The 26,312-nt window shown below is 44.6% G+C and overlaps 1 protein-coding gene across 6 annotated transcripts in view; it reads right to left on the bottom strand.

Moving 5' to 3' along the window:
* LOC107994307 (homeobox protein homothorax) overlaps positions 1-26,312 on the bottom strand; it is a 483,716-nt gene that overhangs the window by 19,611 nt on the left and 437,793 nt on the right. For all 6 annotated transcript variants that reach the window (XM_062074850.1, XM_062074849.1, XM_062074848.1 and 3 more), the window contains one exon: positions 10,190-10,248. In XM_062074850.1, the coding sequence (XP_061930834.1) occupies positions 10,190-10,248 (59 nt within the window). The remainder of the gene's footprint in view (positions 1-10,189; positions 10,249-26,312) is intronic.

Raw genomic sequence — 26,312 nt, 5'->3', positions numbered from 1 at the left:
GTCGAGAAAAAATATCGCACTTGCGATCTTTTCTTTTCTATCGAGAAATGAAAGGGACATCGATTTTTTTCTTTTTGATACGTATAAATATATCTAAGAAACAATTGTGGAAATTGTGTGCGAAAGAAGAAAAAGAGAGAAATTGTTCCTCATCATGCTGCGGATCGTGGAAAAATGAATTTGCAATCGAATTCTTCGACCATCGAATAACATTCGCGACCGGTTAACCCCCGTCGGCTCAATATTACGTTCTAACCACTGAAAATCGCGCGCGTTGATCGAGACTTTAATACAGCCGGATGCAATTTCCCGCAAGTAAGCCGGCCGTGTCCCAGTTCCGCTCGATCCCCGAGCAAATAATAACATTTCTATAAGTCGGTCGTTTGTATTCGACGACTGGCGCCCGTGCACCCCATTTCAATTAACGTATGATCTATGTCGTATAAGAAGCCGTATCCACGCCACCTTTCAAACATTGGGGCCGTAATGTGCGAGGGATCGGCTCTCTAAGTAACTCTATATCACGTCTACGTGACACGAAACGCAGAGAGAAAAAAAAAAAAGAAGAAGAAGAAAAAATCTTATATAGCCGAGAAGGCTATAGCTAGAAAGGACGAGAATCGTACTCTCTCTTTCTCTCTCTCTTTCTTTTTCCCAATTGTCCCCAAGATTGTTCTCCATAGGCCAGAAACGGAGTGAAATACGGCTACTTATTCGTCAAAGAATATGTTACGCGACACGGTGAAGGGTGCAACGAATAGCAATTTGTCGGAATATTCTCGGGGAGGGAAGAAGAGACGCCGACTGAATTTCAAGATTTACGCAATTTTTTGCAAATTACCAACGAGAGAGATCATCGATAGCTCGTTATAGATTTTATTCGGATCGTAAATTTGCTCGCAAGACATTCAAGAGCTTTCAATCTCGAAGAGGAGGATTACGGTTCGTAGATTTCATTGAAAATACGTATGTATGTATATATATATATATCCAATAATCTCCTAAAACGAAATAAAAATAAAAAAGAGCCTAACCCCTTATGATTACCAGCCGCGGAAATAAAACCATCTCGAATTGACCGCGATCTCTCTAAACCGACGAATCGCGCCCCCATTCACGGGGGAGAAAACAAAGCAAACAGAAACTTACAAACAAAACTCTCGACAACCCCCTCTTTTGCCTCCCCCTCGCGATTCAAATCCAAAGTGAAGTCGACGCCGTAGTAGTCGACGTCGGCGCTTTCGATGACGTTCCCAGGGGGAGGAGAAGGTGTGGGTGTGGGTGCGGGTGACGTACGGGGTGTTCGCAATTTCTCCCGATTCCCGACCCCAGGACATCCATTTTATTTAGCGCACTACGAGGTGGACCACGAGGCAGGGCCAGGGGAGGTGGGGTAGGGAGTGGAAACGCTCGGACGACGACGACGACGAGGGGGAGGAGGGAGGCTCTTTCTCTTTTTCTCCATCTACCGATATCCCATCAGTGGCAGCGGGAACGTTTACCAGCGGGCTGGTGTCCAGCCACCGTCGAGGAGGAAACGAGAGAGGGATAGGGATGGAGGAGCGTGGAAGAAGAGAGGGAGAGAGAGAGAGAGGAGAGGAATCTCCTTCTCTCCATCCCCCATCCTCCTCGACGAGTTGGCCAGATATAGAGTGGCGCGGAGATCGAACGCCGCGCCGGGCAGGGCGGAGGGGGCAGAGGGGACGAGACGACGGAAGAAGGGAAGAGAGCGTGGGCTGGGGTGTCTGGACCGCTCTCCCGAGATGGACACAGAGAATCGCCATTACAAATTGACAAGCTTGATTGATGGTCAGCGCGCAAGGGACGACGCTGGAGGAAGGGAGGAGACGAGAGGAGGGGGAGGAGAAGGATAGGCCGAACGGACGGAAAGAACGACGAGAAAAGGGGAATCGGATGTGGCTGGAGACCCACCCAGGGGGGAGGCCAGGGCAAAAGGGATGGATGTGGACCAAGTGAGATCGAGTGGATATACCGAAGCTACGGATACTAAACTGGACCCCGAGTTTACAGGGACCTTTCCACTTTCTCTCTTTCCGTAGCAGGTCGGATAGCATTTTGCAACGATGGGGGGAGGGAAAGGGGAGCAGCGTTATCAACCGAGACCTCTCAGCGAGCGCGTAACGAATGGCCCGCGAGGTGATTCGTAAAGGGGGGTTGGTGGCTCGCCAAGGAATATAGGGTGAAGAAGGAGGAAATCTTTTGATCCTTGATCGGATTTTTTCACTGATTTCGTTGAGATTTCGAAATAAAAGCGAGAACTTAAGGAATTCGAATTTAAAGGGATTGTTTTAACAGGAATTTTCCTGCATTTTCACAATGCAGATACATTGTCTTTGATAAATGTTTCGGGAAGAATGATATCGCAATTCGTTCCAAACTAATTGATCCCTTCCTGGAAGGACACAATGACGCGATCAAAAATAAAACACATTTCGCTCGATTCATCTCCATTCACAAATGTTCGTTTCACGAATCAAGTACGTCAGCGGAATATTTAATCGATCCATCAAAACCATCTCGTACTGCCATCGAAATACCCAGGATTTAAAGGGTTTACAACGAGAAAGAAGATCTATCTTCCGCACAACAGGCATCGGCCAACCCTATCCGATTAGGATCAGCCTGTGACGCGATTACGTCTCACGCACGCGACCCGCTCGAATTAAAAACAAGCCGGCCAATTAAACACTAATCGCCGGATACTCTGCGAAAGTCGGTTCTGGAAGGGATTGCTATTAAAGTCGACGGTCACGGACGTTCGCTTGTCGATCTCTCTACAGCATGGGAAAAACGAAACTACGAAGCCGATCGTAAACGACAGGCCAAGCTTCTGTGAAAGTGAGCGTAAAGAGGAAGTTTTGAAGACGTGGTGGAAAGGAAGAGAGAGAGAAAGAAAGAAGGATTCGGTGGAAAAGAGACGGGGAACAGAGTCGACACGAAGCCGACCTTTCCTCGTGATCTATGGCTCTGAACTCCCATAGCCAACGTTGACCCCTGGCTACCGACGAATGCCGGGAATAATAAGCAAAACCGGCAATTAAGATATCTTCGACGGAGTCGTCGTAGACTCCCCGCCAATTCCTTTGCACTTTTACGCGATCTTCGTTTCTCGGTACGCGTAAATCGAAAGCCCCTCGTAAAGTCGAACGCGGGATTCAGTCGTGTGTTTATTGGATACGCGGTGGCAGACGATTCGCGATAAATCGTTGGAGAGAACGAACTGATTGGAAACAGAGGGATGGCATGTTCTGATAGCGGAAAAATGAGAAAAATTTCTCTTCGAAATTTTGGGTCTTTTCGATTTGTTCTCTCGGATATACAACAACGGAAGAAAATTGCAAATCTCTGCAAATTGAGTTCGAGAATTTAATTGTAATAGCTGCGTTCTTTCAACTCTCGATGAAACTGAAACTGAATGAAATTTTAGAAACGATAACGATTATTCTTTGTTGCAGAAAAAAATGTGAAAGTGTCTTTCGAAGGATGAAAGAAAAATTTCCTCTTTCTTAGCCAATACTCGCATCGCACTTTACGTCACGATTATAATTATAGCCAGTTGAGAATTCCGATCTAGGAATTTCAATAGAGGCGATGAAAAACATGGAATGAGTTGGCGGTATCGGAAACAGCTTGTTCAACGAAGGGAAAACAGGCTCGAGGAAGGTTGGCTCGAGGTTGGCCGGCTTCCTTTTATCGTAGTATCGTTACGAAATGCGCCGTACGGTCACAGCTTTACGGTACTTCGGGGCTGCTGTTACGTTTTTACTGCGTCGTTTCGCGCTGCACGCAAAGGAGACGACGATTCCGAGTTGTGGTGCCGTGTGTGCGTTTAAGTTGGAAATCGTTGGGGTCAACGAGCAAAGAGAACGAGCGCGAGATAATTCCTAGAGCAGTAAACTTTCACAGAAACATATTTTTAAACGTATTTTATTCTACAATATATCTCGAAACTGGATTGAGATTGGAAGAAAATTTTTAAACCTTTAACAATTCCGAAAATAGAACTAACTTCCGCTCCGATGAGTGAAGGATCGTTAGAGGCGCAGAACGCTTAAGAACGCTTTATCTCGATAGCTTCTTCCGGCTCTCGACAGTCGTGCAAAGAAAAAGGTAATTCTCAATCGTCTCACTGACCTATCTCAAACTCCGGACAAGCGGCAGATACGATTCTTGGAAGAGCGTTTTTTTCCAGGAAAAAAGAAAAAATGTAGATATTATTCATAGACTCGTTCATAATCTGGCAACCGATATGAAGCAAAAAGATGATTCGATAGCATCGTATCCTCTATTTTCTTAAAGTAAATTTTAATAACGAAATTTCGATACATTGTTGTGTATGTTAGTTGTACGTTAGTTTCAGCTACGTAAAAAAAATCCGGAAAATAAGTAACCAATTTCGAGTGAAATATTCTCGCGATAAAATTTACGCGATTTCCACGGAACGTTTAAGGGAGAAGTTCGCTGGCGGAACTTCTGTTTAGCATCATGGCCATTTAGTGGCATCCCCCGTCAATTTCGCTCGCCTCCTCCTCTTCTCAGAATCCATCCAATTTGTGCGTAGGTAACAATGTAGAAATTTCTGCGTTTCGACGTAGCTTTATGATCGGGAGGGACGGGGGACGCGTTGTTTTTGGAACGCGACCGCCAATTCCCATTAGCCGATTCTACGTGGCTACGTCTCGTTCAAAAACAGAGACATCCTCCTCCCCCACCTCCCTTCTAAAATATTACATTACACTTTCAAATCGGACGGCCAACGTGTAAATTGAATTCGATTACGAGCCGTTACAAAATCAAAGCTCCACAATCTGCTGATTGGAATGCCAGGCAACGAAACGTGTGAAAACACCACCGATCATTCGCAATAAACTATCGGGGCGGCGCGGCGTTTCAAAAATTTGACAGGTGTAGGTAGGGACGAGTGTTCGATACGACGAGATGTGTTGTAAAACCAATGCTCGTTACTTTTAAAATATTTAATAAAAAAAAAAATATTAAATAAAAAATAGTAGAGGGAGAGAGAGAGAGAGAAAAAGAGAAATGGAGGATTTGGAATTTAATCCATACGTCCATATATGCGATCATCGAATTTTTTTGCAAATTTGATACGATTGAAAAATTTTATAGCTTCTTTTTTTTTTGTTTTTAAAGAGATAAATCAAACATGATGACATACAAAAAAAAAAAAAAAAGAAAGAAAGAAACAAGTAAATTGAATCTATTAAATGGTCCAGCGTTTGGTTAATCGCGATTTAGCCAATTGCTCGAAATTACACAGTGTAAAATTAGCAGTGCTCACGCATGGCCTCGAGAGCAGTAAAGGGATACGTACGAGGTTTTAACGCCGCCATCCTAATACTCGGCCGTAAAACCACGATCCCTTTTAAATCCTTCCCCATTCGATGGCGAGCACGATACACAGACAGGGCAACTCGCTCGAACTATAAAATATAAAGCCACGACGCATCGTTTTACGACGTACAAGCTGCCTCCGTGTCTCCCCGGATCCGGATTCTATTAGGTTTATATCGTGCCCTCCTCGCGATCAAAGAGAGACACGCGTTGGGGATCTCCTTGCCCGAATGAGTATAAGGGCTTCTTCCCTGTTACTACTGGAAAATTGCCTTTTTCTGCCGTGTTTAGCAGACAGGAAGTGGGGTCGAGCAAGTTTTAAACGGCGATATGCGGAGGCTGATTGATATCAAAGATACGATTCTGAGCTATCTTCGCAGTTAAAAATCAAATCAGATGATTCGATACTCGCCGTTATCGTCATTGTCATCAAATATTATTTTTATCGATTCGATCGAAAGGCACACGATTACGAATTTTACACGCGAGTATTCACCTCTTCGCGCAAATACATTTCTATTCTTGCTCTGTTCCTTTCTTCCTTTCGTCGATTCCTGTACCACGAACATCCTCGACCACCGAACCGAAAATCGTACAATCCTTATTCCTCAATTTTATTCTTCCCCTTCCAGCTCGGAGGACTCCTCCTTTGGAATCGTTATCGGGGCAGAGGGGAGGCATGAAATCACTGATTGCGGCGGGGCAAGAACGCGTCTGGGACGCGAGACGAGGATGGATGCTCGGGAATAATAAGAATGGGCCGCGGGCCACGCGGAGTCAATGCGGAGCAGCTGCGATCCGCGTAATGAAAGTATGATTGATGATGGAGCCGACGCGCGTCATTAGCTCGACACGAAGAGGCGCGACAAGGAGGATTGGATCCTCTCTCGACAAAATCCTTTCTCCCGTTCCGTAGTTGTTGCAGCCATGGAACGTGTTCTGAATTAGCGGTGCCGCCCTAATACAATTTCGAACGAGCTACTCTTCGTCCCTTCCCCTCTCCTCGGTGCATGCCCCTCTCCTTTCCTCGGGCTGAGATGGACCGGTAATATTTCCGGAATAGAAGAACAATGAGAAATGACAATGTTCGAGTAGTGATTGGCGAAAGAAGAGGGACTCGGATTTCGTTTGGCGCTTGCACTGTCTCGTTAGTTGAAACAAATGTTTTCTCTCTCTCTCTCTCTCTTTCTCTCCTTTTCTCTCTTTTTTTGAGAAATTATTGTTTGAGCAAGTAAATTGAATTCTTGTTTAAATTAACGGTTGCAGGGGACGCGAATGATTAGGAAGAAAGAAATAATTTATTTTAATAGAACTGTAGCAGATAGAAAACGGATGATCTGGTAATCACGTTTCCACGATTAAAAATAAATATGAGACAAGTTAGGCGTTAATTACGAAAAAAAAAAAAAGAAAAAGAAAAGAAACGAATATTAATACCATGTGAAGCATACAGCTCTCGAAAATGAAAACTAACGGGAGAAACGATCTCGACAAATCTGATAACCCACGCCATATAGATCATCATTTAGACCGTCGTTATGATTAATGAGCCCCGAAGCAAATACCAGACTCGCAAATTGCGGATACGATCGGCTCGTATGTACGTGGACAATTATCGATCCATCCTGTTACGAAATGAAACGCGACCTCTCACCTGGTCGGCCGAAAGTCGAAGGAAGAAGGCTGATACGATCCACGGGGGAGCGGGGGAGCATTTGAAAGACGCATTTATCTCGCTTCCGTTCGAGCAAAATCTGCCCAGGGGCCTAATGCTCCGGCTATTAAGCTTTAATGGACTGCTGATCGTCCAGCATCCTGGACCGGAGGGGGGAGGAGAGGGAGAGGGATTGAACGATGCCCTCGATGCCGATTCCCAAAGGAATCGAGAAAAATGGACGAAGGGCGAGTTTTCTTCAACCTTCTTCGCGAAATTTTTTCTCTCCCCTCCTCCTCGTGTTTCGAACGAAGCCTCTCGAACGCGATCCCACGATTCCACGGGGGGCAGAGAGGGGAATGGGTGTGTTTGTTCGGGTCTTCGCCAGGTCTCGCGAAATTCACGGCGCGCAAGGCCATCGATTTCAATTCGAGAGAGGCGAATTCCTCTCTCTCTCTCTCTCTCTGTCTAGGAGGAAGAGACCGGTGGTACAACGGCGAAGGAAAAGGGGTTGCGAAGTGGCCGTGATCAGGATTGACTCGGGATGACAATCTAACCGTACACGAGTTTCCACTTTACTCCCGATACGGGCGGCGACATTTCGGCTCGTTAGCTCCCCTCCTCCCCCCGCTCTTTCTCGCCACGGAATTACCACCACGTTCCGCGTATCCCCCATCCTCCCCCCTCTCCCTCCTCCCTTAGTGTCGTGATTTGCTAGCGAAACACGCTCTTGGTTTATTCCGGATATTACCGATTTAAGAAGTGGATGGAGCTGATGATGCTGGTGGTGGTGGTGGAACTGAGCTGGAGTAGAAATCTTGTTAATTTTTGAGCCAATTCTACGATCATTAGAATAACGCAAAAAATGTTAAAACGTTTAAGCAAAGAATAAATAAACTCTTGAACGAGTAAAAAAAAGCAAGCGTATCCACGAAGATATATATATATGTGTACACGCACTCGTCGACTTATAATCAGAGATCTTCCCTCTTAAATCACCGGTGAAATCGGCCCGAGAGCCGAGCATCATCGTCGTGGCAAACAATCCGTAACTCGGTGGGTGTTTATGAGGGAGCGAGTCGTAAAAATACGAGCTCCTCTCTCCGTATCGAGGACTCTCTCTCGCGTTTCGTTGAGCCAAGCCTCGAAAGAAGGCGTCCTCGAAAGGAGGAAACAAAGGAGCGTAACGAGGGAAAGGTGGAAAAAAGACGGCGTCGTCGGGGGTTGATTCGAGGGTGAGAGGCATGTCGACTGGTCGTAAAACCGGGTCTGATCACCGCTACCAATTATCCCGCCGTTATCCGAACGTTATCCGGAACGTTATCCACCTTTTGCCCGGGCGATGGAACGAGCCCTCCCGCCATCATCCGAATCACTAGGCGGACCCTTGAACCCTTGAAGAGCAGAGAGAGAGAGAGAGAGGAGAAACTGTGTTACAAACCCTAACACCGGGGACTAGGTAACCGTTGTTGTCGCCTTTTACTGCAAACGAAGTGATTCTCTCCTCGTAAACGCGACGTCTTTACAGATTACACGGGCCGGAAACCGGAGGCTCCCGTGTTTTTCTTCACCCCCTTTCCTGTTTCCACGCTTTTTTTCCCTCCCGCTTGAATGGCGGCGAGGGAGAATTTCCAATGCGCGCGCGTGCTGTTGTGCTGGAATATCGTCTCGTTTGTGAGAGATAAAAATTGTTTCGAATTTTTGGCCTAATTTTCCTCCGCTCTTTAAAATCGTAGATTAATCGAAATTGTAGATTAACGATATTTTGTTTAAGGGGGAAGTGCGAAATTTAAAACATTTAAATATAGAAAATTTTGATCATAAAAGATTGAAATTCGGAAGAAACGCGAGTACAGAAAATTTTTCATCCGAAAACAAATATATCGTGCGCAAAAGAAGAAAAAAAAAAAAAAAAGAAAAACGAAGGAAAATTTCATATCAATCTTATTCCACCCGATTAAGATTAAGTCTGTTTCTCGAGACAGAAATGACAAAGTGCACGAAACGAATTTCAAAGTCGTATCGTTAACGAGACAGAAAATGGAGAGGTTGAACGAAACGCGCGATTACGATCGACGATAATCGAGTCACGGGGAGGTTATAATTGGCTTCCGCCAAAGAAACAAAAACGAGTATACCGTGTATAATATTGGTTCAGATTGTTCGTTTATTGATAAATGATCAAGATGGAGAAGAAACGGCGCTTGGGAGAAATCCCTTCCCAGCAGCCGAATTACATGATTCGCACGGACAACACGTCGCGGTCAATTCTTCGTCGGATTACATTACGAAGGGATGAGGGTTCGAATTAACGGGCGACGTGATTGCCAGTTCTCAAATTTGATTCTCTAGCATTTATAAACTAGGGGATCGAACTTATAATCTAAACGGGTGATAAATCAATAATAGAGTAATAATCCGAAATGTGAAATTGGAAGAAAATATTATCCAATTATAAAGAGAAAGATACAACGAGCTAAATTAAGCTAATCGGATTTAAAAATTTCTAAGAATAAGAAAAACTAAAAGTAGAGTTCTAAAAGTAAGATAATATCGAAGAGAACAATTAGAAGTTGGCCTATTTTTAATCTATTGCCAAAAATTTTTAAAGCATGTTAGCCTGCTTTAAGAAACGTATTATTACACATTTATTAACGATGGAAAGATATAACTAAAATAATCTTAAAATCTTAAAATCTATGCGGATATACTTAAAAATTTATCAAATTTATCCAAGTTTTCACCATGGCTCTTCGTGTAAAAATTAAAAACTCTTAAAATATTAATAAAAAGCAAGAATATAAAACGTTGCCGTAACAATTTAACTATATAAAGATACAAAGATAAAGGACATGATAAATCGCGTAATAAACAACAATTATTTGATGAGATAATAAAGTTTAATGGTTGAACCAACGTGTATATCTTGGGTTAATAAGAGGCATCGAATCCTCGATGAGCCCTTATGGGCACGCGTAGGATTCCTTCGTTAGAACGCATCGATCTACGTCAACCGATAAGGACCGGGAGTGTAACCCTCGTGATAAGCCGGATAAACGTATCCGTGATGCATGCCCGGCACAGGTGACATGAAATTATACGCGTCTTCGGTGTTGTATGTGTGTGTGTAAGGATCTGTTGACAGAATTGGGCTCGTCTTACCAGCTCGATTACTCTGGTCGATCATAGGTTGGACGATTCTACGCCTCGCGTTGATGAACCTGTAACAGATCAAACGTGGAGATTAGAAATGAATAAAATATCGAGATATCGAAGTATTACTTAATATAATTTTCTCCACACATGTCGAACAATATCCGTATATAATTATTCGAATTTGAAAGAAAAATTCCGAATAATTCTCTGTCTAATATACATTTTCAAATATCACGATTAGATAATTCGAAAATATGGAGAGATGTGGCATTATGGATTAATTCAAGAAGCGTTTCAACGACACGCGAAAATTATCAGATTTAAATACCAGCCCAACCTTTGACTAATACGATTTTTGGTAATGTTCCAGAAACATGGCGACGCCGACAACAAGAACAGTTAAATCGTACGGAAGCAAGTATCCATTCCAATTATCGTCTGTTCCAAGTTTCCATCATTAATTCCACCCTCCTTGGCTACCGATCCCGATAAGAAAATCAACGTCCCTTGCATTCCAAAACCGCCGCATTTCCCGGCGTCCAAACAGGAGAGAGATCCTAAAAATATTTGGAATCCGGATTTATTCCGTCGTATATCCCGCGCATTAACTTAAAACGTAGAAAACTAGACTCGGTTGATGGAACGAAGGAGTCTATGTTCGCAACGTTCGGTCTAACATCGGTCATTTAGGATCCCGCTGCTTCGTCTAGTTGCAACGACAAGAAATCTATTCGGGTAATCAGAGATAACGATAGGCCAGTCAGGTAAGGGAGACGTATTCATGACTCATTATGTAGATCAGTGGATCATGGGCAGCGGGCATCGGCCGATCGGCTTGATAAAGCTCGAAAGCTCGGCCGGCATTCGTACACGTATACGTATACGTCGATGTATCGTTCATCTCAATTTGGCCGAGTTCTGGGCGGGCACCGTCGATATTTCATCGGCGTAAGGTCGGTAATTGTCGGACGTAATTTCCGCCCGAATCGTGTATGTTAATTTGACGAAGTGGCCGAGCGAAATACACCCTCGAGAAGAGAACTCGTACAGGTGCGCAGGTGTCTCGTACAGGGATCGAACTGTCTTCCAATTTTTTCCATCGCTTTCTTCCGTTCCGAAAATTTTCTTTTCCTGACGATACATACACGAACGAACAATCGAAATCGATCTTGAAGATCGTTGAAAGCGTTTTCGTTCAGTTTTCTAATATAAAGAACAAAAGGATCGTAAGCGAGTTACGTATGAAAAGAAGTTGAAAAATCGCCCCCCAAGTTAAAAAGTTTTGATTGATTTTTAGTAGTGCCTCAAGAAAAAGGATCTAATTTAATAATCAAGCGCTACAAATTAACACGAATACATTCTTGGAGAAACATAGCCGTTTCGCGACCCATTATTGTACATCTGAAAATGAAAGAAAAGAAGAAAGGAAAACAAGAAAGACGGTTATCGAACGAAGACGAGGCGAGCGTCTAGCGATAGGAAGAGGAAGAGCAGGATCCTCGATACGTCATTAGCCACGGTGAAGGAGCTTCCGTGCGAGCGCTTTCCAAACAATAGATCTGCGGTCTATTTCGAGTTTGGTAGTGGTCCAACCAAGTTGTGGAGAGGCCGGGAGAAAGAAGCGAAACGAAGAAGGAGAGGGTGGGTGAGAAAGGAAGACAGGCGAAAGGGCGTACGTCAGCCAACGTCAGCGTCGCGGCGCCCTAATGGGCGCAGACGCCGGAAGTGATTGGGTTTCTGCTCGACTGACTCGTGAACGCACCCTCTTCTCATCGTAGAAAACCATGGTTCCGATGGGTGAAGAGAAAGAGAGAGAGAGAAAGAGAGAGAGAGGGGAACAGGGTGGCAGCTGCAAACCCTCTTGTTTCGCGTCGCATCTTTCTTGCGTTCGGTATCACGCCTGGCCGCTTCCTGGCCCCAGAGTCTTATGAATAATAATTATTAAACTCTGCCTCGATGCGTTCGCCCAGTTGCGAATGGCCGAGTCCAACACCTCGAAAGCGGAAGTCCGACTAGAGACTCGAAGTTTAATTAACAGGAACAGGGGTGGAAGGAGTTGGTTTCGTGGAATATCGTGGAATTAAGAGAGTGTAAAAGACTATTTTTAATACTCTGAATATCGAGATTTTTCTTGAGAAAGATCACTGAACTCTCGGACAGAATTATTGTTAACGATTGAAGGATAATTACATATTCGATGTTATATATGTTTCGAGGATACGAATATAATAAATATTTCGCTTTCGATTGTTGAAGAAAATTCATCGACGAAGAAAGAGGGGAGAGAGGAAATCACAAAGCGGACACCCTGTTGAACAAACGGAACGAGTGGACACGCGAAACGCGGAACGTCGATGAAAGAGTATTTCGTGTACGGAGGTGGTTGGAACGGAGGGCAACGGGTGTGTAAACGCGCGGGAGGGATCGTAACACCGTCTCCCCTCAAAGTCAAGGCCTCGGATATCGTTGGATGAAAGAGTATCCCTGCTTGTATAAACCGAGGGCCCCTTTCCAGCCCCCAAATACTCCTAAACGCCTCTGGTTCCCCTTTGGCGGCGTAGGCAGCGTGTCACAGCCAGCTGACTACCTCTGCCAACCCCCGCGCCCACCCTCCTACCGACCACCCCCGTAACTGAAATATCGCCCGAACAATGGCGCGCACAAGAACAGAGACGGGGAGAAGAGGAGAGAGAGAGAGAGAGAGAGAATGGGAAGCAGTGGCAACTGCCCAACCTTTCCTCTCTCTTTCCTTCGTCCTTTCGTGGGGAATGGGGGTTGGAAACCGGCAAAAATATCTTCGCCACCGGAAAACTTAAGCCCGCCGCGCGTAGAACGGACAGGATGAAATTTTACAGTCGAGATGGCGGCTGGCAAACGGTCCTGTCATCTCTCGTTTCTCGTCCACTGGGGCTGGTTATTTATAAGTATCGTGATTTCTTTCGTATTTCGGACGTTTGATCGAGAATCGTAAATCTTTGACTCTGGTTTCTTTCTTTTTCGTATTGGATTAAATGAATTAGAAATTAGAAATTAAATATTGTTAACTCATCTTATTTGGTATTTGATCAGTGAAATTCTTTTGATATCCAAATAAAAGAGTAAAGTAGCAGGAAAGATTTACGATATTTCAAACGCTTGATTAGCATCTACACGATAATTATCGTGTCGTGGATAGTTAAATCAGCATTAAAAGATTGGAAATTCACAAAGGAAATTCAATCCCGTCTATCAAAGATCGTCGAGTTTTCCATCTGGCAACGCGAAATTAGTTTTATCGCGGTTATTATCGCGTTTAAGATAGTCCGTCTGTACTCTCGAAGCTCACGGATGCGCTTTTTACGGCTTCGTTATCGCGGACGATCGTAATGGCCCGGTAAAATTATCGGTTTACGACGCTCGCTCGGATCCAACGTTGGAAAGCGTTAAGGGAGAGGCCATATTGCGCCAACCCCCACGGGATGACAAAACACTTTTCAACGCGCCCTCGTCGCCGCTTTCAGGATTTTAATGCAGTTTTGATTATGAAACCGGAGGGGGGCGTCTCGGTTTCGCGGCGTGAAACAAACCCAGTCACGCGAGGGGCTGGATGAAAAGCGTGACTGACTCTCACACTCACCTCGTCATCGTTCCGAATTTAAATTTTTCAAAAAATAGAATATCTTTATAAATATATAACGAAGCCCTCTCCATCGGACAATTACAGTTTCGAAGAAATTCGATTTAATTATCAGTTTCAGATACCAATGTATTAAAAGTATATGGAATACATTGCTCGGTGAACGACTCGGCCAAGTTCAAGTTCATCAACGTCGAGCAGCGAAGCAAGAGGAGCATATGACATCGAAAAAGGCATAAAAGTCAGAGTTACGAGAGGGTGTATCCCGTATAAGTTTCCGGACGAATTTAGTGAGCTCCGTTCGCATATATGAATAATACTCGAATTTGTTTGTACAGATATATCTACGTATTCTACCAGATTCGATTCATACGGTTTCGTAGAGAACGAAGTAATGTGGGCGAACAAAAGAGAGACAGGATGTAGAAGAACACCTTTAAACAGTCAGTAATTTCGAACAAACTCAAAAAAAAGATACTCAGGATTTCTTGGTTAATTCATTCCTCTTACAACTTCTTCGTCGTTTTTCTCCGTGGAAACGAATATTATTACAGAATTACGTCACATCGAGACAGAATGTTTACATTTTAATATCGTAATTTATATTTAGAAAAATTTGTCCAAGTTTGATCGAGCCAAGTTAAACGAGCCATACACCGGTCGAGAGTTTCTCAACGCGGTGGCATCGCTCGAATTCGTTTCGCGGTGTGATAGAACAGCGGTGGTAACGATGATTACTGTCGCGCTGGCAACATTTACTCTCCGGCGGCGCTCGCAATTATCGGAGAGCTTCCATTAGTTAACTGCAGTCGATACGCGCGGTGCACCGGGGTCCTCGCATCAAAACATCATTACTGCACGAACACGAGAACGCGGCCGGCGATAGTCAGCCCAGCCAGCCACCGAGAGCTGGTATTGGTAATCAATTTCGCCGGTGTACGCAGAACCGCGGACTAATGCGACGCGAACGGCGAGCTTTCGCATTAGCGAGGATCGAACAGCCGTCCCCGTGATCATTGCCCATTACAGAATGAATCGAATCGGCTGTCGGTGAATCCGCGAAACCTGTCCAAGGATCGTCCCTTCCGAGTGCTTTCGTTCGAATAAAAAAATTTCACCCTTTCCCTTCCGCTTGCGTCCCCCTCCCTTCGTCCCTACCTCTTATCTATTCACGAGTTTAAAAATTTACTTCGTTATTCGGAAATATAGACGGAAGTGATTTGAGTGATTTGGAGAATTATTTAAAGATATTGGAAGAGGGATATCGTTTGTCCAGCATTTGTTGGAATCCAGTGTCGAAAACGGAAACAGGACGAGAAAAAGAGGAGAGGACGTAGTTGGTTTCTTGCATCCAGACTCGCTGCGGCCGATAGAGTCATAAAACAGGCTCTTCCACGTCGAATTTTTATGCGGCCATTCGAAACGCGCGCCTTTCACGACAATTTTGTTGCGCCAAAAAAGAGGAGGAGAGGAGAAGTCCGTGCGGGCCTAGCACGGACGACATATCGAGAAGGTGGTTGTAAATCCAGCCGCTCATAAGCCGGCGATGCCAACCGCTGCATTTACGATCGATAAAATCATTTTATCCGAATATAATGCGCGCTCGATTCGCGCACCGTCTCTCTTCCTTTCTCTCACTCTTTCTCTCCCTCTCATTTCATTCTCTTTTTCTCCTTCTTTCTCGTGCTCTCTTCTTTCCTTTTCCTTTCTTCTTTTTCTCGATCGAGATCGCGATTTCATTGTGGCGGGCTCGATCGGTTCGCGCTGAATTTCTACCTCGCCCCTCCCTCCCCCTTCCCGTCTCCTGCCTTTTCTCCGCTCTCCCTTCTCGAGCTCGCGATACATAATTCCCCGCTCGACAAATTCAATGAGCATTGTAGACCGTGAGCATCCTTCCACCGTGTAATCGGGTTTCCTGGCGGCGTTGCGGGCGAAATCGCGGCAACGGGGCGGGGGCGGCCGAATTTAGGGGTTGGCCCGCGCGGCCACATCGAAAATTTGTATCCCACCGCCTATCCCGCGGCATCCCCGATTTTATCAATACTTTATGATCTGTTTAGCGGCCGATACTCGCCGCCCACGGATATATTGAAAAACTCGACGCTCTCTGCCAGGGTGAAATCGATCGGTCTTGCTTTTCGACTCTCTCTCTCTTTTTTCCTCTTTCTCAATTGGTTTAATCGAACGAATTGTGAATTTCCTATAATATTTTCGATTTCTTGATCGATCTCTGAAGAATTTTAGTTTTGTAAATTTTGTGGAATTTAAATTTTGTGCATTAGACGAAGGGAAGCGACGTTCTGAGAGGATCGTCGAGGGAAAAATGAATCGTGCATTGCGGCGCAAGATATTAATATCTCAAAATCCACGAATTATCGAAGTCCATATTTCCAACCTCCCTTGAACCTACCTATAGAGCGTAGCTAAAAAAAAAAACCATTTCTTTCTCCAAAAAGCAAATCAAAAACGAGTCCCCTCTCGTCCCTCGTCCCACCAAAAAAAAAACGACGCGAGCAATACAGTTATGCAAACACACCTCCTCTACTCCCACCCCCCTCCCCAACCAAAAAACCCATTCAACAAAAACGAAACACCAACCAAAACCAAAAAAAAAAAAAAAAAGAAAAAACCGTCGAAAAGAAGAGAGGAGGACAGAGAGAGGAGAGAGGGAGGATCGCGCAAAAGATGGGGAAAAATGCGCGGGCCGAAAATTCTGTGGGCGGCGGTGGTGGTGGCTCGAGGGGGTGTTACGGGCCGCGCTCGTAGCACGCTCGCGCGCGGCGATCGCGCGTATCGGATACGCGTAGACAGGTTATGTGTGTCAACAAAGCGATTTAACACGCGACGTGTCACTGATAGCTCCCGCCGCTCGTTGCCACTGCAGCCGCATGGCCGCGTCGCATCGACGTGTGCAGCTCGGCTGCGTTTAATCTATGGCCGTGGCGCGACGGTTTTTCCGAAAATTCCGACCTCCGTGGCCGGCCACCCGCCCTCCCGCCCTCTCCCCCTCACCCCCACGCTGGAATTTATATAATTGTTTTGCCGGGGTCGCCACTAAATCGTGTTCCGTAGCGCGATAGCCGCGGCCCCCCCGTCGTTTCGCGCTGATGTTGATGGGCGGTTCGACGATCCCGCCAATAAAAGGATCCCCGGGAAAAAATGTTCGACGTCCGACGCGACTCGGCCGCCCCGATTTTCGCCTCTCTCTTTTCCGCTCCGACTTTTAACGTACGATCGATTTTTCGAACGGCTTTTCGGTCTCTTCTGTTTTTTTTCCCTTTTTCCTTTTTCGGTTTTTCTTTTTTCTTTTTTCTTTTTTTTCTTTTTTTTTTTCGTTCGGGCCGGTTTTATTTTTCCAAGCTTGGTGCCTCGATGCTTTTTTCGGGTTAGCCGGAGGGAGGGTGGGGAGGAGGGAGGAGAGGGGAGGGAATGAGTGGACGGTCTCAGGTGATTGAAAGAGGATGGGGAGGGATTATTGAATGAAACGGGGCCGTTTTCGATGACCCTGTTTTTTTTTTCCTCCCTCCTCCCTCCAGATTTGTTATTGGGATTACGGGTTGGAAATACGGGATTTGTTGTTATTGTCGGTCGTAGCGTGATGTGACAGTTTTCGTGGGAAGAGAGGAGAATGGAAAAGGGTACGTATCGATACTGAATTAAACGAAAGACGATACGTATATGTCGATCAATATAAATAGGAGAATCAAAAAAAAAAAATAGTCGTTAAGAATATCGGAAGAGGCTTTAAAATAGCGTGAGTTTCGCTCGACTTTCCATTCAATCTAATTAATCGTGTTATTTAATCATCCACTATTTATTCATAATAACAGTAATTACAAAAGCTAGAATAAACTTTGAATCGTATCTCTATTAAACTCGAACTAAAAACTTAAAATTTCGAACGTCTCGTAAGAGTAAATCGTCATGCATCGAATTTAATTACGTCGAATTAATTAATTTCACACTGGAATTCCAGGAACCGAGAGGAGCGGCATCGAAAACGGAGGAACGTTGTCGCCATTCCAAGCCCTTCCAAAAGGCTCGCGGCAAGTTATTGGGTCCACAGCTGTCGCAAGCATCCCCCGTTATGGGGTGGATACTCGAGCCGATTGTCACCGGCCACCTCGTCGTCGGGGTCAGACTCATCTCGTCGTCGGGTCGAGGGTTGATACCCGGTTGCGCCGCACCTAACACCCTCTACTTTTCCCGTGTCCTGGCCCCTCGTCGCCCGATTCCCACCCCATCTCCAAAGGTCCCGACGAAGGCGTCAGCTTGTAACAGTCTCTTAAACTCTCCGCCACTGTATGTACCAACTGCTGACGCTGTTATAAACTGCCGACCCCTTCGCTCTTCGTGGCCCCCACCAATCGCGGGACCAGGAGTAACATCTTGGAGGATAACGATCAAGTGTTTCGCGAGAATCAAGCCTTTCGTCGTGTGATGAGAGGTAGGTTAATTCTAAACAGTAACATCCTGATTTCGGAGTTCAGAGATGATATCTTGTTCAAACATCTTAGATATTTTTACGAGGAAGAGTATTTTGTTATTTCTCTTTTGATTTTCCTAAGTAAGTGTGATAAGTCGAAAGAGAAAAATTGCGAAGTCGATAGTAAAGTTTTGGGATAGTTTTAATAAAAAATTTCTTTGTATATTTTTTATTTTTTAAAGAGATATTCGTATTGAATTGTTGGAATTGATTATTCGTGAAAAAGGTAGGAAAAGTGGGAAACTGAATTAGAATGATTCCCTGGACTGCAATTTCAATTCAGTTGTACAAAAAAAAAAAGAAAAAATTGCTGTTCTACGAGACTAGGAACAAGAAATTACAAACAGCTGCAGCTAGATTATACCTAGACAGACTATAAATTTACATATACCTTATACACCGCTGCATAAAACACGATCTTTATTGTAAAACATATCGTAAATTATATTTTATGAAGTTCCTTTGTGCAGTTCCTGGACCAATGTATACGATACTATGCAAATAATCTGTGCCACTTCAACTACCTCTATCTTTATTTCCATATTTTATCCCATATACACTTGTTACATCAGTACCAGAAATATAAAGTGATTCTTAAATACGTTAAAATTTCCGTTCAGAAAATTAAAAAACTAATTTAATTTAATCGCGAAAGGAAAAATTTTTACCGATCACATCGAAAGATCAATAACAGAAATTAATTTTTAAAAATTCTTCGCGATGTTGAAAGAACAATTTAAAGAAAATTTCTACTTCTTTATTCTTGTTAAACGTCAAACACCAGAAAGAAAGATAAAAATTTTCAAACGCATTGGAACGCATCCTCCGCGACATATTAAGAAGAATAATTCAATTGAAATTTCGCGCGAAAATTTCCACTCGCTTCTCCATTCTTCACTCGATACATCAAACCAACCAGGAACAAAAACTTATCGTCGGATTCTAAAATTAGAAAAATAAATCAAAGATTCAAAGAAAGAAAGAAAGAAAAAGGAAAAATTCCATTGGACAAAAACAAAAGAAAGAAAGGCGGATCAGAAGGGAAGTCGGGCGAATGGTTGACTCTCGCCACTAGAAAATTTAGGGGCACGTGGCGGCAATAAAGCAGACGGCGCGCACCGTTCCCGAGGCAAATGCGGTTGTTTAGGCTTCTAAAACCGTGGCGGTGCCATCCGTCCGCCAGGACCGTTGGTGGCCCGGAGGAAAAAAGGAACCCATTATTCCCGATCTCGGCGATCTCTCGGCGTTTCACTCGAGCCAGCCAACCCGCTTTTTATTCAGATTTCAACCGGAGGAAAAAGGCTGTCGGAGGCCCGCGCTTTCGAGAGATAAGGGGTCGTTTAGATTGACCGCTCGTCCTCTGGATGGCCCTAAAGCGCCCCGTTTACCATCTCCACCGCCGCCACCGTCAAATCTTTTCCCTACATCTCCGCCCCGCACGTGGAAACCTTACGTCCAGGACGTTTCTCATCCTGACGTTTCCTTGCTCGCGCGAGACCAAGACGTGTCGTGTCGTGGCGTCAGGTCGCACGCGTGTTTTCGCGCCAGCCCCGCGGCCATCTCTTGAGCTGGATTCCGCTCACGAATTTTGATAGCCTTAAGATTCGAGGATGGAAAAAGAAATGAAAATGGAAACTTGTACGTTATAAGAGAGTAAAGAATGTTTCTTTATTCTTCCACGTGTCCCTATTTCTCCAAGGGTTATCTCACAAAGTTTTACGTATAAATTACGTATAAATTTATTTGTAAGGATGGTATCGAGAGAATACCTAAAAACCATTTCAATTTTCTCTTCAATTTGCGTATCAGTTTGCGTTTACGCAAGATTCAATTTCGCATCCTTCTTGAAAAAAAAAAAGAAGAAAAATATCATTCAACTTCACTAATATTACTCGCGCGCTCTAACGCGGTTTACAGTAATATTAAATTTCCAATAGTATTATCAATAAATTGCAATTTACCAAAAGAAAAAAAAAAAAAAACTAACTCGTCGAGGAAAGGGAAGAGTTTACGATATTCGAACGAAGGGAAAAAGAAAAACAAAGTTAACGCAAAGTTAAACGGAGGAAGAGCGGGACGGAGAAGAGGAAGAAGAAGAGGGAGAAGGGAGAAGAGGGATGAGAGATCGAAATTTTTATCCGCGAGAAATAGAATACGGGAGTGGTTTATGGGTTTACACCGCGGGAGGATTCACCGGGGTCCGCCAGGTATTTTTTTATATTCCTACGCTCTTTCTCTCGTTTTCTTCGCTCCTCGAATCTCCCTCCCCCCTCCGCCTCGGCATGGGGGCCCACGCCGTGTGCGCGGAATTTGAATCCCCTTGTAATAAAATCCGGGCTTTATGCGACGGCCGGGTTACCCCGCGCATTTACCTACGAAAAGGTGAAATGTATACAGGTAGAGGTACCTATATACCGAGCCGTGTCCGCTGATCAGGTATAAAGCGTCGGTGACCGCGAGAGCTGACCACGGAAGATGTAAATAATACCACGAAATTGCTACCAGCCTCCTTCTTCCTTCTTCCTTCTTCTCCCTTTCCTTTCCTTTCTTTTTTTTTTTTCTCTTATTTCGCTCCTCGTATATTTTCGCGCCGAAAAATCGAATTCACCCCCTCCCCTTTCTCGAGATTCGAGATTCCAGGTCCCTCGAGTTCGACTCGGAAGGAAAGAAGACTGGAGAGATCGATAAAACGAGAAGAGAGAAATTAACGATGACGATTAATTAAAATTGGAGGACAATACGTTATGACTAACGTATTATCGGGAATTGTTCTCGAATTATTATTATTATTAAATTTTTCTCTCTTTCTCTCTGTTTTGTAAGCAATTTCTACGATAGAAGAAGAAAATGGTTGGTGGAGATAAGCATCGACGATAAGCAGGGTTACACTCTCGTGTCTCTGGTGGATCGGGTTGCGGGGAAAAACGTTGGAATGGAAAAATTCATTGCGGCGGGTTCTAAATGTCGTCTCGTTAAAGTCACGCGCGACATCGGTACATCGTTTGCAAAAAGGCCGGACAAGCAACGGCGTGTCCGTTTCGTTCGCCGTGCTTGCTCCTCTCCACTAAATCTTCCCGGTATCTCGCATCTCTCCTCCGCTCTTCCCACCTGCGAATTACAAATTACTCGGAGGACTCGCGCCATTGCCACGTCTTCCCTCGCTTCCCCTCTTCCTCGAGTCGTCGCCGCTTGAACGGTCTCGTAACCGAAACTGACACCGATATTTTTCCCTTCTCACGATTTCACCTGTTTTCGAGTACTTGCTCGAATAAATTCGGAGCGGAGTCGAGAATCCTAATGGTAGGCACCTGGGTACGTATGAAAATTGAGTACGTGCACGAAACGTGAGATCGAGGAGCGCGTGCATGATTTAGTGGCGCGATGTTTATGCGGAAGAATTTTTTCACATTCTGCGAACTTCTGGGAATATTCGGATATTTGAATCGATCGAACAGTTTTTCATCCTAACGTTCGAATTTAATTTAATAAACAGACGAGCAAAATTTTAAGGTTACTTTAACAATCATAAACCGTTATATGAAGAATGGATCGAGATATAACATAATTTGTTGTGTTATATAGAGATTGATAATCAATTTAGTCAAAAACACTTGCACGCATTTAACAATCGAAGATTTAATAAAAGAATCCAATCAATTGTTTCTTAATTGACCTTAAATATATATTTACTTACAAGAAGAATCTGACTTAAAAAATACTTCATATTTTGGAACAAAACTAGTATCCGCAAATAATCGTAATCGTTTATCGAAATGAATAAATATTTCAAACGTTACTCGACAAAGGTTCGATCGATCGTCGTCACCAAATGATCCTCGACGAAATCTCTCGTTAAGCGCGGATGAGGGGAGGCGGAGGCCGGTGTATAATTACCCGAAGCTGGGGGGGCGAGGAGAGGGAGAGATGGCGGGGGATTGACGTTGATAGCGAAGTCGAAGTAAATCGGATTACTAGGATATCATCTGCGTAATGTATGTATGCAGGCATGTATACACATAGCATGTGTACAAGCGGGGTTGGTGCGGGGTTAGAAATCGGGGCGCAGGGGTGCGCCTCCTCCGCACGCTCGAGGGAAATAAGGGTGGCTCCGGGGGTATAGAGATAAAGGGTGCAGTGCACGCGCGGGAAATGCCCCGGCTACGACATGTTTTTCTAGACAATTTGTTCGGCAACATTAATCACCGGGAACGCCACGAAATGCTCGAAGGGGTGCGGACCCGAAATAGGGAGGGGGGTCGTTGCGCCTGGGCTTCCTGTTCTTTTATCCTTACTCTCGTCGAGCAAGAACGACGTATCGTCGATTAGTCGACTCTGGATCCGAGAATGACGAGTTTCGATCACCCTCTTTGGATTTATTTTTCCAGGGATGGACTCGAAATTTTGTAATTCACGTTTAGATTTGTGCAAAATTCGGATGTAAAAGGAATCCACACGCGAAAAAATATTTGAAATATAACAAAAGAAAAGAATTTTTATTCGAACTCCATTTTTCAAATGCTTTAATTCCTGGGATGGAAAAATTGCAACGATAATTCGATTTTTAACGATATCGAGGAAAGTCGTGAGAAAATAAAAGGATGTAAGGAGAGGTTAGACAGTCGATCGAAGCAGGACAGTATAAAAGGAAGGGGCGAAAATTACCTCGCATAATTAATTTCGCACTAATTCCCGTTTATATTTCAACTCGTGCTCGCCGGCCGTGCCTGCGAAATACGCCATCCTCGAAACGATTTCACCCCTTCTCGCCCGTCCAGGAAACTACGAGACGTAACGCACAATGCCGTGAGATGATTATCTGGAAAACTAATTTCAGCAACGCGCGAGCGTTATTGCCTCTACCACTTCCCTCCCACCCTCCTCCTCCCTCCCGTGCCACGCGTTGCTCTTCATCCCCGCGCCACGCGTTCGAGGTGTCGGAAGTGACGCTTGTTTCCATCGCACTCGCAGAAACAAGTTATTAATCGCGAAAACTGAGCCACCATTCCACCCTTCTTCCCACGCAAAATTGAAAAATCCATATTTATTCCGAAGAAAAATTCGGATAATTTCATCCGATCGAACGCATCGCAAGGTATCGTCGTATAAACCCGATCGATCACTCCAACAGTCGAAACGATCATCGAACAGCAAAAGCCTCGCCGCATATCCGAGCAATTCCATCAACCCTCGCAACCCTTCCTTCCGACCGGCGCACACTCGATCAGATCTCCGGGACATTTGTCTCCAGATAACGACGAAACGAGGAGAACGAAGGGCCAGTGGCAATTGCGCGGAATCAGCGAAGGGAACACGGTCTGCAGCCAATCTACTTATCGGCACTTGGAATGTATTCCACGCGATGACTCGCTTCCTGCCACTTCTCCCCCCCAACGAAATATAACGGCCGACAATTTCCTATATTATATATATATATATATATAAGTCGAGGGCGCGGCTTGGTCCACTCTGGTCGGGGAAAGTTTCGACGGTGTAGATTCGAAGCGTGGACCGTGGCACGTTGTCCGTGCACGCACGTACGCCGCTGGGCTATTTGTAATTTTCATTATCTCCGCGTAAAGGGAACATTTAGCCGTCGCGGCACGTAGGGAGTTAATAGGGGAACCGGCCCCTTTGGGGGGTGCGCTTCGTTTTTGGCTTCGATGCGTTCCCTCTGCTCTCTCTCTCTCTCTTGTTCTCTCTCTCTTTCTTTCTCTATCTGTTCGTGTAGATAGGTAGGCGATTCTGCACGCCGCTCGATCCTCGTTATACATCTTCCTGCCACCGAGATCGATCGCTTCCTGTTTTGATAATTCGACCAGGCCAGCTGATGCATGGCCCTCCTTGGGAAATACTGCGATCGCTTTTACCGCGACGCTTTGATTCGCCGATTTATCGCCACCGACGGCGTTGTTCTTGTCGGTGGCCGGAGGAAATTCAGAGGATCGTGCACAGTTTGGATTGGCCGTGGACGGTATTGAGAAAAACGGGAATCGTGGAAACGGGTTTGGGTTTTATCGGGAGAAGAATGTCCGGGAATTGAGAGATTGACGTATGAGGATCGTTGAGGGAGGGAGGAAGATGTGCAAGGTTTTGGAAACGTGTTTAACGAGTTTTTTAAAAATTATTGCATTGAAATTAGAACAATCGTCAAAAAAATAATGAATTTCTATTTACATTCATTTATATAATCATAATCGTTCGACACAAGTATTTATATAGAGATCAGTTGTTATAAATGAAAGAAGTAAGTAACGAAACATTTTTGTGCCAGAATAAATAGTTATAAAATTAATCATTTTCACAATGTAAATTGCAAGGTATCTAAATCATCTTCGATAATATCTACCCAATCGCGCGTATCGATACACAAATGTTGCGAATAATCGAGTTGACCACTAAGTAAATTCCAGAGAAGAAGAGCAATAAGGATCGAAGCAGTAACTCAGACAGGCAAGAGATCAGACAGCCTGGTTCGTGACTCGACGATTTGTCGATTCAGCACGCGACACCGTTCCTGGACGCAACAACAATTTCCTGAAATCTGACGAAATTGGCCCCCGAGGCCGAGGATGGAAGACAGCCCACCGCCGCCGCCTAGCGCCGTTTATTGGCTGCTTGAGGGCAGTTTCTATGCGCGACACATTGTCGCTAAATAACGCGCGAGAGCCATCCCGCCACGGGCTCACCGCCGTTCCTTCCGAAACGTGTGGACGTCCCACGACGTGCCCCCCAAGCGTGGGACAACCAAAGCTTCGAAGGGAGTTAGGGGCGTGGAGGGGGCAAAGCCTTTGAGATTCGATCGAGGCGATTGGAACGAAGCACCGATGACCGAACTCCTTTCCACCCCTCCTCCCCTCTTTCCTCGATCGGAAGGAACGTCGTAAAGGGATTAGGCGAGCACGGAGAAAGAATTGCGGTGGATCTTATTTGCATCGGCCGGCTATAAATCTAATATACTCTTTCTCTACGTGGCTCTACGGGAGGAAACGTGAATTTCGATCAGCCAAGGAATGTTTGAATAATATTTTCCCTTGAATCCGGCGGGAAATGCGATGAAATTTGCGTAATTGTAAAAATAGCCGAGAGAGATAAAAGATAAATGTTAAATTTATCATCAGAATCATCTACTATGAGAAATAACTTAGTTACGATTTAGGAATATTCGATGATAATGATTCTGAAGAAATGATGGAAAACGAATAATCAAATTCGAGATTCCGATCAAGATTCTATTACAGATTAATTCACGGAAAGAGGAACATTCCAACTCTTAGGTGGAATAAAGGAAACTTGCTCGTTTCGTGCAAGCGTACAATAATCGAGGCACATTATCGAGAAAGAAGGAAACCCCCGCACGTATTAAGAACCGGAATATAAAGCAATTTTCTATCCATTGTTCGCCCTTGTCGACCATTATCCGGGTATACGCGACATCTATCCCACACACGAGCGGAGATGCGTGGCAGCGAAAGGGTTGAACCGGCAGTCAACCCCTTTCCGCCTTCTCCGTTCGGACCATGTGCGAGACAGAAAGAAAGAGAGAGGGAGAGAGGGAGAAGAGTCACGATCGGAGGGGATAATTCTCATTTGTGTGTAATCGCGCTCGCAAAACTCCATCACACTTTCCTAATAGAGGCCACGAGGGAATAGCGCAGGCGGAACGAGCAGTCTTTGAACGCGTCCTTTAACGCTTCCATGTTTCTCTCGATATTCCAAGTATACGTATTCTGCGTGGAGAAAGCTGGATCCGGGGATGCGCATCGATAACAGAGATGATTTTCTTAAATCGAGGAGAACGATTTAATTAACGATTCATTAATAATAATTTTTCACAATAATAGAGATATACGTGATTCCTTTCTTTTACCGTGTAAAAGGAATTGGAGTAAAAATGTGAAAAACATTATTTTCCAATAACTTTAATTTGATTATCCGCTTCGTGTCTTTTAAATACGAAGAAAATAAAATTTTAACATCTTTATAGAAACGCGTCGCGACTCGATCACAATTTGAAAATTCAATTTGCA

This window comes from Apis cerana, linkage group LG5 (genome assembly GCF_029169275.1).
Source record: "Apis cerana isolate GH-2021 linkage group LG5, AcerK_1.0, whole genome shotgun sequence".
Classification (NCBI taxonomy): domain Eukaryota; kingdom Metazoa; phylum Arthropoda; class Insecta; order Hymenoptera; family Apidae; genus Apis; species Apis cerana.
The sequence above is the reverse complement of the archived record's forward strand: the minus strand, read 5'-3'. Positions and strand labels throughout refer to the sequence as shown.